The 12,040-nt window shown below is 38.1% G+C and overlaps 1 protein-coding gene across 3 annotated transcripts; it reads right to left on the bottom strand.

Annotated features, from left to right (window-relative positions):
• Positions 1–1,313: 1,313 nt before the first annotated feature.
• On the bottom strand, positions 1,314–11,143 carry LOC137195493 (histone acetyltransferase KAT5-like). Of its 3 annotated transcripts, XM_067607893.1 has the most exons (16): positions 11,041–11,142; positions 10,893–10,959; positions 9,380–9,448; positions 9,105–9,241; positions 8,766–8,834; positions 8,525–8,677; positions 7,741–7,914; positions 7,575–7,649; positions 5,532–5,594; positions 4,967–5,215; positions 4,772–4,861; positions 4,537–4,677; positions 4,317–4,410; positions 4,052–4,211; positions 3,847–3,928; positions 1,314–3,220 (listed from the first exon to the last, which is right to left on the bottom strand). In XM_067607893.1, exons 1-16 carry the CDS (start codon positions 11,068–11,070, stop codon positions 3,086–3,088), a joined length of 1,788 nt encoding a protein of 595 aa, XP_067463994.1. In that variant the 5' UTR covers positions 11,071–11,142; the 3' UTR covers positions 1,314–3,085. The 3 variants fall into 3 exon arrangements, with proteins under 3 accessions (XP_067463994.1, XP_067463995.1, XP_067463996.1); XM_067607894.1 differs by lacking the exon at positions 5,532–5,594 and having other exon boundaries at positions 11,041–11,143; XM_067607895.1 differs by lacking the exon at positions 8,525–8,677 and having other exon boundaries at positions 11,041–11,143.
• Between the last annotated feature and the right edge of the window lie 897 nt (positions 11,144–12,040).

The raw sequence follows: 12,040 nt of genomic DNA, 5'->3' as shown, positions 1-12,040 counted from the left end.
CATGCTTGATTCATTGTTATAAAATGTTTATAAAATGGGAGTGATCAACAGTTTTCCCAATAACTGTTGATCACAATTCCCCTAAAGTCCAAGATGACACATTCAAATTGTTTGTTTTGGCCAATGAACTAACTGTCCAAAACCATTAGTGTCAGAATAGTATCTTATAAGACAAAGAAAAGCAATGAATCATCACATTAGAGAAACTAGTAACAGAGAATGTTTGGCTCTTTTCTTGAGAAGTGACTAAAATAATTAATCCATTTTTCATAGTTGCAGCTCTAGTGTACATATAATATTTTCAATGTGAGGTTTTTTTTTTTTTTTTAGAGTAACAGCACTGAATACCAGAAATAGAAAACAGAAATACCAAAGCTCTTACAGAATGTGCCACCAGGCAGGAATCAGGATGAGGAGGAAATGTATCAGAGGCCAGGATGAACGCTGCAGCTTGGATATTAACATTAGATTAGTGTGAAATTCCTCTCTGTCCTCATGGGTACTGGTGTGGCTCTGCCAGGTGTAGAAAGAAAATGGGTGAGATGTGATGTTGGGAGAGGCTTCACCAGAGCTGCAGCACAACTAAATCTCACAGTGGAGGGATGATTGAAACCTGACTTGCAGAAATGGAAAAAGCATCAGGCAGATTCACACAAAAGCTAGTTTATGTGATTTATGGTGTAACGCAGGTCATCTCTTATCAAACCTATCTGTGTCAGAAGGAAAACTACAGTTATGTTGCACCTATAACTTTAGGCTACTTGCTTGGTTTAGGATCATATTCATTCAACATTACAGTTATTTTTACAGTTGTTTAATAGTTCTACCTGTAACATGGGTAGAGAAATTTAATACACTCCAGGTGCCCATTTGTTGTCCAAATTGACTCAGTCCCTCCAGCTGTAATACAATTACAATGGTCAGGTTGCACTATTACATTTCCCTTTCAGCAGGCAACCCTCTCTCTTGCCTAATTTTAGCCTGCGGTTTGAACTTTTGTAATGCAATTTTGCACACAGAGGGGGGTGGAGACTCATAATGCTGCCCCCTGGTGGCTACTATACAGCATGTTATTGTAATACATGACTGGTGTCCATATTGCATGTTAATTGTATTGCACTGACTTCTTTCATTTATTTTAAAAGCCTATAAACTGATTTAACTTTTACAAAGCCTACACATCTATTAATTACCATGTTTTAATTATATAAAAAACACATTAAGCTTTGTTTAACCTGATTCTGAAGCCTCTCTGTCAATGAACACACAGCATAGCGAAGACGAAAAGACAATATATTCACATAGAAAGACACTTTCAAGGTTTTTAAGATTTTTTTATCAATTCAACAAGCGTTTCATATCAAACGTTCAAATCATACTCTCAACTGTGTTTCACTTAAAGATATACTGAATCATTTCAACAGAGTAAATTCAACGGCCTTTGCGACATGTAAACATAAAACACAAATTGAAAGTAAGATCACTCTTTTTTCTGTTCCTATTAATATTGTGCAGTTAGTTTACATTATGAAAAAAAAAAAGAACTAAAGACAACTGTACACAAAATTTACATTACTCTAAGAGTTCAACATGGCTTCTGTCTTCAAAGCATTTTTTCTTTACAATCAGGTTCAGTTATGTACAGTTACAGGGAACATATGTTTAACCGGGGAGTTGATTTGTCTCAGTGCACAATGTGTACAGATGATCCTGACAGGACATTATCTGAGGAAAAAAAAAGAAGTTTACCAGCATGATCAAGCATAAATACTATTTATTACTATTTAAATATAGTGAAATGAAAAGAGGGACTGCTATTGTAAAAGATGAATTGACTGTTGGTTCTTAAAAGCAACGTTTTAACTGCGGGTCTGGATGTCCAGTTTTGTATTTTTGTATGAATCCAAACTGTTCTGGTGGTTCTTAATTTGGATCTATTATTACAAGTGAGTCATATTGAATTACGTAGTTGACAGTGAAAACAACCGGAAGCCTACAGCAGGAACTACCAGTACAGTTCTGCTCTCTGTTAGCTGAGCCACTGGAGAAGAAAGGGCAAAGATTCAGGCACTCAAAGAGAATGAAAATTACCATCTGTGTGTTGAGATGAGAATTTAAATGAGCAGGTATCTTACTCCCGAAACAGATCTGAATTGTAATTCCTTGTACTTTTTCCCTGTATGCACATTCTGTTTAATAAAAACGTTTGTACGCAGTCAGAGGCATTTAAAAAAAATGTATTGAAGCCTGCACACTTCGTATAAAATCACTATTCAAGGTAAAAGTGCTAACTAAATGTTGGAGTGCTGCTCAGATATTAGTTGTCTGAATGTTTAATGAGGACATTTTCCATCAACTAAGGTTTCCTTGACATCACCAGTATGAGGAGCTGAAGTGATGTTTCTGGAGTCAAACAAGGAATTTTGTTGAACTACATTGATAAACAGAACTTTGGGATACATAAATATTGATGACAACATTTTAACTCTACTTCTTTATGAGGCAGATTAAAAAAACCAAAACACATGTTTGTGTTGGCCCAAAATAATAAAATAAAAATCTTTCATTGCTGCATTTAAGAAAAAGAAATCCACTTTGTGGGCTTTACATTATGTGGACATCATCAACAGATGAAGCGATTCACTGTAGAAATCAAATTATCATCAATAACCTTACTGTCTCACCTTCATGAGGTGGCCAGTATGTTTGCCATTTAAGGCTTTCATTTACACTATTACACAAACACCATGTCCCACTTTAAAACACACTGTCTCAGTCATAAACAGGATCTTTTACACAGCAGAGGGTGTGTTGTATTTTTTGGCGGCGTCACTGTTCACCAGTCTTTGTCCCCAAGTTTGACCGTTGTTTAAGTTCACAATATATAATGAATATTCACAATAAAAAGCATATGCATCTCAAGTGACAATTTATGTTCACTGTTTTTTATCTGAAGAGACGTCCCGCGTTCAAAAAGGTTTCTGTATCGATGCTCTCGGTGAGACCGCTTGACGAACACCTTGATCTGATCCACTGTTTTCTTCAGGTTCGTTGGGGAGAGCGTTCAGTGAACCAGGCTGCGGCTTTACCACTTGCCCCTCTTGCTCCAGTCCTTAGGTGTGAAGTGAAGGCATTTTGGATCTATGCGCAAGTGTCTCTTCTGCATCGCTCTTTCATGCCCGTCCACAATGTCCTCTGAAAGAGTCAAGATGTATTGACCCTAGATTCAAGAAGGAAGACAAAATCAAAATATTAGAGAAAAAAAACCTTTCACGGCTTCTACAGCATCCTTTTTACATTTTGGGGGAAAATAAGTGGACACTGACTGGACAAAATATATATGAGCTGTCCAGACTTGGTGTCAAATATCGCTCATTTCATCAGTTTTTAAAATATTTTATCACTTTCATCATTTTTACACAACCAACAACTAAGTCCTGTCAGACAAATTTCTGCATCTTCTGCTTTGGATATTGCAACTCTCTCCACTTTTAGAAACAGTTTAACTCCCTATTGTGACCTAAAGAGTCAAAACAGATAATGGGACATTTTTTGGCATCCAGTCTTGGCCTTTCAGAAGCCAACAGTTTAATGAAACTTTGAGTAAAGACCAATGGCAAAGGTGTAGAGGGTCACTGTTCTGTCTCCGACTTCTAGTGTTGTTTTACGCCAAGTGCAGTGGTAAATAAAGTCCGCATTGTGAGGCAGAGTGGGATGTCTAACCACAATTTAAACAGCTGACTTGTTGAGATAAACCACCATGTTGCACATGAAGGTGCAATCAGAAAGGGCAGGGTTAAGGATGACGATGATGAGGAGAAACGGGACGCAGCGTTGGTCTCTCACCTTGTAATAGTTGATTAGGTTGAGGTACTGAAGTGTCGAGATGACGTCTTCTTTCTTTACACTTGTGATCTCACTGATCTCACTGGAGGTGGAAAAGAAAAAAAAGTCAAATGAAAAAGGGAACCAAACATTAAAATGATTCAAACATTAAAATGATTCAAACATTAAAATGAAAAGTTGAGACAAAATGCCAACAGTCACATACTTGATGGTGATCTGCGGTCTCTCTCCATTGTCGGGTTTAAGGTCCATAAGAATTTCCAAGATGGTCTGGGACCAGTAGGAGCGATAGGACAAAAGACCGAGGTCAGAAAGCGGCTTCTCAGGTGTGCCTGTCTTCCCTTCGACTTTGGACAGCTCGTAACCTGACAAACACACATCAACCGGATGATTTTCACATGTGAGGTGAACACAGAACATGAATTCAGATACACAGATATTTACTGAACCGTTTTCAAATCTTCACTTACTGAACTCAATGAGCAGTTTGCCATATCCTCTCCGCTGGTACGGAGGCAAAGTCAGGATGCAGGCTACGTTATAATCTTCAGTCGACTCTTTTTCCTATATACAGAAAATAAAAGTTACATTTCATTTTGGAATCCTTTTATTAGATAGAAGACTGTTTCCAAGCTGTTACACATAACACACTCTACCAGTTATTTCAAATGCTTTGCATAATTTGTGTACCTTGGAGAAGTAGCCCACTATGTGGAAGCCTTTAGAGTCGTACTCCGTCATCACATAGAAGAGGAAAGGGTCTGTGTCGTAATACAAGGTTTTGTGGTCCAGGAAACACTTAGCAAGTAAACACAGGTTCTGGGAATAAGTCTGTAAAAAATATGACAGACATACATCAGAAAACAAGAATAACAAATGTTGTGAACAATGTTGAAAGGAGAGAGATATAAATACAATCACTAACTTTGTTTTTCCTGCCGTCAATCTCAAAGAATGAGATGGTTCCTTTGCGGTAGATCTCGTTGCCTGGAGGATGTCTCAGATTACATTTTGTCTGTCAGAGACGAGAGACGGGAGAGCAATTAGCAACAAGCTGAGCAGCAATAGATTGAAGGCTTAAGATGGTGACATATTGATGATGTTTCAAAGACATTCTCACCAAATGCCTCTGCAGACACTTGAGACTTTTGAGGTACTTGAGGCAGAATTCGCAGAGGTAGAGAATGGGCAGTGTGGTGAGTTCCTGTGGGTACGGTGAGAAGTACCAGGGCTTCAATCTGTGACGTCCTAGCTCTATACACTCTATGTTTTTCATTCGGGTGACGATGTCGTCATGGCTGCGGTCGGACACCAGACTGCCCGTCATGCGGGGTGCAGACGGGATGCCATCCGAACTGTCCTGGGAATCCTGGTGGCAAACAATGTGGACGTTAGACATGAGCATCGTTTTTTCTGGTTTCAGTGCACTTCTGCTGCAGTTATTTTCAAGTACTTACATTTTTTTTATTAAAACAAAAAGCTGCTTGATCAAATGTAGTTTTAAAATGTTTAACACATTTAGATTTCTGTATATGTGTATAATCACAGTGGTTGTACATGTTACCAGAAGGACTAAACTTGGGTCTGAGGTAAACAACACCTCCGTTCTATTGGACCCACTAAGGCACAGCTGAATTTGGACAGCAACACACAATCAATTGGCAATAATAGGAAATAAAACAGACCTCTGGTGGTGGTAGAAAGACACTGGCACTTTGAGGCTTGTTATACTGCAAAACCTTTATCATCTAGCAGAAAGAGACACAAAAACACGGGCTTTTGGAAACTAAAGAGGGGAATAAAATGATTTGTATTTACGCTGAACAGTTTGATTAAAGGGGGCAGATTGAAAGCAATATTGAACTTCAGTGTAACATTTGTCGTTTTAGTACATTCCAGGGTGGGTTTATCAGTAGCTGGCCAGCGATACTGGCAATCATCGGTATAAGTGATGCTAGAATTAAAAGAGATTTTGGAAAAGAGCAAACACAAATATTAGGCCAATTATTTCATGGAGGTTTGACAGACTGTTTTGTTAACTTATTTCAAGAACCCATTGGCCTCTTTCATCAGAGGTGATATAAGAACGTGGGAGGACAGCTGCTGCAGTTTTCTAAACTCCATACAATAGCTGAGCGGCTCATGTGAGTAGCCTGAAGGAATAAATAGAAACAACTCAGAAACCCAGCGGAGGTCTGACTTGCTAAATTTGATCATTTTTCTGCCTCATTTAGTAAAAACATTCAATCTTTCTTCAGTATGTATACAGTAACTGCCTCGTCATGTGTATCTAATCAAAACGAACCAAGTTACAATCAGTTCTTCTGCCGGGTTACTCCACCAACATCTCAAAAACAAAGGTCATACATTTTAGATTATTTTGTCAGAGATTGTTAACACTTTAACAACTGTAGGATCCCCATACAATGATAATTTAGTCATAGATCTTTTTGGCATAATACTCAAATGACTCATGTCAACATATAAATAAATACTCTTCCTTTTCAAAGTGATTAGTTCAGTTGCAGCAATTAGTTTGTACAACAAAAAGGAAATAGCAGACCAACATAAACCAACTCAACTTAATGAAGCACACAAGACAAAAAAAATTAGATACTCCAAAAGTGAATGATAAGTGAAAACGTATGAAAGCAGAATCAACATTTTGTCTCTAATACTGGCTGCTGCTGTATGTCATAAATTATCATGTGAATTTCTGTTAGTCTGAAAATTAAGCAAGATCCTAACAAAATATGTTAAGTTTGGCAGCAAATAACAGCAAACAACAGGGACTTTAAACACCATGACAAACATAATCTGCAAACACACTTATAAACAAACTAAAAGTGATAATTAGCATAGTTTAGTCAGCATACTCATATACTTGTAGTTTCTGTGGCAGAGTGAATAAATCATTTAAATTTGGTGCACGGTAGTCTTCACCTTAAAGCTGGAATGCGGGTCTTTTGTCTCCCCCTTCTGGCAGTGAGAGTAATAACAAAAACACTGTCTACATGCGTAGGTCATAGGCTCTGCTGTAACCTACTCCATCGCTACTGTTGCAGCTGTAAAATAGCGGATAAATTGTTTTGAGCTTCACTTTCAGAATTTGATCCATTTGGTCCGATAACATTTGGAAAGTCTAGAAAAGCTGCACGATCAAATGATTTTATCCTCATTCAAGTTAGCAGAGAGCTAACTGAAAGTTAGCCAGCAGAAGTCTCTAGTACATATGCTCTGCCCATTGAGCATGCAGGACTGTCAAACCCAACATCAAATTAAAAACTCTGATATACTGTGAAATAGAAATACAGAGAAAAGTATCTGACAGTGACAGGCTTAATCAGCATTGTGTGACCTCGTTTGGCAAAGGCTTGAATGTGACAGACATTCATTTATATGTAAAAGTTCCGCACTGCAGGTTTAAAGTCACCTTACTCACAAAACTATGTTTATATATCCTCATCTGTATCAAAATTAAAAGCAAAAACCACCACAGATATAGCCCGTATTAATGCAGTTTCATAAAGTATATCAGAATACAATGAATCTCAAATATGTAATTTTAGTATGTATTTTTTAGTTGCAGTGCTCAAAATTAAGAGGATATAATCATGTATCTACAAAATGAAAACATGCAGAGACTCACATAAGATATAAATTTGAAATAGGAAAATAATAAGTTGACTGTGGGCTGTAAAAGATTAAATACATTTAAGTTTACATACCTCATCTGTGGCCCCACAATTAGCTTTCCTCTTCCTCCCGGGCTGGGAGGGGACGAGTCGTCGGGCAGTGCCGTTCTATTGTTATACAGAAATGAGAAGTTATGCATTAACTAATGAATAAAAACTTCGACTCAAACGTTTAAAAATCCCAGAAGATTTGTTTTACTGTTGTGAGGGAGGAGAGCTGCTCATGGTCTTCGCGGGACTTGAAGGTGTTGTTGGTCTCTCTGACAGCAGGGAAAACAGATGCCTGAGAGGCTTCAGCTGAACTTGGCAGGGAGGGCACAGGGGTGGCCGGGGGTACCTGAGTCGCCAAGGGAACGGGCTCTACTTTCCTCTTCTGCAGCGAACAAATCGTGTTACATATGTGGCTTAAAATCAGCACAGACAAACCAAACATTTAACTGAATGATAATTTTAGTTTACAAACAAGATTTTTTGATTCCAGTTAGACCAGAGGTGTGTGCTCAATTTAGCAAGATACGAACCAATGTAAAGACTAAAAGATGGGTATTCCTGTTCTATTTCAAATCATGGGTGTAAAGACCTGCAGTTAGTCCACTGATATGAGCTGAGACTGTGTCTGTTTAATGACCACAGCATATTAAATTAAGCATATTTACTAGTCCATTGCAAATTATACCCGATTTAAACCTGGTATTAAAATGCGACAGACACAGATCAACTGTAACTGCATTGGGTTTATTCTTAAAACTAAAAATGTGTCATCAGGAGCAAGACATAATTCAAAGTTTTTACTCTCCTGAAATGCCAGTTGGAATACATCAAAAACTTTTCACTTTCATTCCCTGATGTGCCATTGAAGTGAGCGTCTTCAGTGCATGTGATTTTTAAAAACATTTAATTTGATGCAGATGGTGTGAATCATAGAACAATCCATTTTCAGCACTATATGAGAGATTACAACATAGACAGAGCATGCCAGGTACCTTGAGAGATTTGAAGAGGAAATGTGGCTTTACAAGACCAGAGCATACACCTGTCAAACATTTGGATGTGATCTGCACGACTGGATCGTCTTCCTTTTTTGTATCTTGGTTGTTTATATCTGGATTTCCATGCAGTTCAGCATGACCTGATAGCTACATGAACACACAAGACGCATGTTAACACCAGGAGTAAACAAGGTCTCAGTCATGGCTCTCTAGAATGGGTAAATTCAAGTTGTACCGGTGTGGGGAGGGTTTTGCCTCTGGAGGGAGCTGTGGCAGATTGTACGTTGAGATCTAGACTCTTCCTCTGAATTGAACAGAAAGGAAGAGAAGGAAGGGGGTTAACTGACATTCATGTTAACCCTCAGGTTAACACTCAGGTATTCATTGTGCATACAGTCTAACTAATATCTTTCATGATTAACACAACATTAAACATTAACAGTTTCTATGGCAGTCATTGGAATCCGAAATAAGTATGAATACAAAAACAAAACAAAACAAAACTCTGAGCATGTTGTGTCACTGTTTGAGTGTCTGAGATAAACATTTGGTGGTGTAGTATATACACACTTACCACTTCTCTCTCTGGAGAACTGGGACGGGAGCCCGGAAGACCATTCTTGGTGGGTGTTTTAGCTTCTTTCTTAGGAAACTGGAGCTTTTTCATGTCCAGCCTGTCCGCTGTGACCCACTCATCCAGACGCTTGTTGACTTTTAACACAAGTAAATTTTACACAAACAGGAACACGTTTTCTGTGATGTTTCTGTATAATACATTTCAGCCTACAAAGGGCCTTTAAAAGTTATGTCCAAGAAATACAAACAAGCAGTGACACAAATCATACTCACAGTCAATATAGTGAACATAGAAGAGCTTTCTCGAAGACACTTCCTTCACACTTAGGATTTCTGCCAAAGCTGTAAGAAAAGCGGAAAAGTCCAATTAAAACTTGCACTGAAATCTTACTCAAATTAACAAAATCATTATGATTGATTGCCAATAAAATATTACAGATTTAACACCAAATTGCAAATTCTCACATGAGAGAGCCCAGAGCCATGAATGTTTGGCATTTCTGATGAAATTACCAATTAAATTCCTTTTGATTGACTAACTGATTAATCATTGTATCATTTCATCTCTACGTGTGATGATAAAAAGAAACTACAAGCAAAAGACATACATGCTGAATATCAGCTACACATTTTTCTTTTTTTTTGCCTGACTGGGTAGGTAAATCAACTAAGGTGTCTAAAAACTATTCAAAAAAAGAGAAAAAAAAAAACCAAAGAGACATCACTCTTCTCATTTCTCAGACATATGCAGCTCATGCCAAGGGGAGGAGAATAGTTGTTTTGCTTTGATTTAGTGGGTCACAATAATAACACTATAATACCCACTGGACCTATAGATGATATATACTATATATATAAATATATATATTAGTCTAACACACTAAATGTGCAATACATTGCATTCATTAGTGTATATTTGAACAGGCTGTATATTCTGTGCATAACCACCTACTATGTGCATATAAAGTAACGTGTTTCTATTTTTATCACCATTCAATATTTATCTCATCACTCCTTGCAAGCTTCACTTCTTAGCACTATTTGTATCCTGTTTACAGTTCACAGAAACGGTTTCACCTGTATATAGTCATTCCTTGTGTATATTTCTGATGATTGTTGTCTTGTTTTCTTGTGTAAGCACACTGAGAGCCACTAAACCAGAGTCAAATTCCTTATATGCATAAACATACTTGGCCGATAAAGATGACTCTGATTCTGACTTGATCCAAAAAGTTTAAGAACCACTGCACGAAACCCATTTGGATGTGAAGTTACAAATGTCAACAATGTGTATTTTAGCTGAGATGTCAGACTAGTAGTAACGTACTGTCATAATGACTTCTGTGAAGCTGAGCAATAACTTTTTTAAACTGAGTGAAACGTCTTACCTGTCAAAATAAGCAGGGTCGACCACCACTTTTTGTCATACTTGACCCTTAAAATGAGCCACACTGTCTCCATCCAAACAGCTGCTGAGCTTTAAACATCCAGTTTCACATTCGTAAACCTCAGCCTGATGTCAGATGGATTTCCCCTGGTTTATCCCAATAAAATGTATTTTTTATAAAAATGTCTTTGCGAGTTGGCTAGTTAGTGTCAAAACATTGTGTCTGAAGAGCATTAAAACAACACTGGTTAACATAATGCAGCTTGGTGTGTCCTATGAGTGTTGTTTTGTTGTTTACAGTGTTTTAACTGGAGGCCGAGGCGTCTGTTAACAACAGCTGAGGCTCGCCACTTAGCATTAGCTAGCTTAGCATCGGAAAAACAACCGGACAATACTTACGCCATTCGTCCTCGTGTTCTTGATTTTTACGAAGAACCGGGAGGCGACAGCCCTCCACGATTTCGACCTGTCGAAAACATGCGTTAGTTTACATCCTGAAACTAGTCAATGTCTCTAAATTAAAAATAACATCTTTTTGGAGACCTACCGATGATGCGCTGTCCGCCATTTTCGTCATCTGTGAGAGCAGGAGCAGGGTGTTGTGGGAAAATGCCGGTCCACGCCAAAGACGACACAAACAGCAAGATGAAGCTCCGAGAACCGGAAGTCGGGAAACGAACCCGGAAACGAACCCGGAAAAGATCGGGAGCCTTTTTAAAAACTTGTTCAGTACAGTCCTAAACATGTCTTTACTCCATGTTTCACCAGGTTAACTGTCTGGTTAACGCCACTGTTCAAAACATACACAAAACATCCACTCATTCCTAAATCCCAATCAGAATAATCTTCACTGGCCAAGTATGTTTATGCATACAAGGAATTTGACTCCAGTTTAGTGGCTCTCAATGTGCTTATACAAAATAACAACACAATATTCTTCAGAAATATACATAAGGAATGACTATATATAAGTGAAACCATTTCTGTGAACTGTAAACAGGACTCAAATTGTGCAAATTACGTGAAGAGTGCAAGGAGTGCTAGTAAATATTAAATCGTAAGAAAAAACATGTAATTTTGTATACAGTAGGTGGTTGTGTACAGTATATATTGCCTGTTCAAATATACAGTAATGAGTGAAATGTATCACACATTTTGTATTTTAAACTAAATAAATATGTATAATTTGTAAGTACTGTGGGTATTATAGTGTTATAGTGTATTATAGTGTTGCACTCTCTAAATCCCAATTGTCTTGATGTGGGCCCTTGTATCTCAGCAAGCAGTGATAGGGTGGTTTGACAGTAGAGGACATTAGGCTGTGCTATCTGTCATCATCCACCTGTATCCTCATATCTAAACTATGTGGCTCATTTATCTCTTAATGCAGCTCCAGTGAGAGTACTATCTAGTAGCCCACATAGTACCTCTTCCTCCATTTTTCTACTCAGCACAGGTTGATGTGTTTTAGACAGTGTGAACCCCTGCTCAGTCCTCTACCATTTCTGTCCGGTCAGGGGCTGGACCTGGGATGTTGTTGTGTATTC

The sequence above is a fragment of the Thunnus thynnus genome, chromosome 13, assembly GCF_963924715.1.
Source record: "Thunnus thynnus chromosome 13, fThuThy2.1, whole genome shotgun sequence".
NCBI classification, from domain to species: Eukaryota; Metazoa; Chordata; class Actinopteri; order Scombriformes; family Scombridae; genus Thunnus; species Thunnus thynnus.
This window is presented reverse-complemented; position numbering and strand designations above follow the sequence as displayed.

Excerpts from the sequence above, each read along its gene's own strand:
- LOC137195493 (XM_067607893.1), bottom strand. The coding sequence starts at position 11,070 with ATGACGAAAATGGCGGACAGCGCATCATCG. Across the intron at positions 7,915-8,524 it reads TCCTCTTCAAATCTCTCAAG|AAGAGGAAAGTAGAGCCCGT; the intron begins GTACCTGGCATG and ends TGTTCGCTGCAG. Across the intron at positions 7,650-7,740 it reads AGCTCTCCTCCCTCACAACA|AACGGCACTGCCCGACGACT; the intron begins GTAAAACAAATC and ends GTATAACAATAG.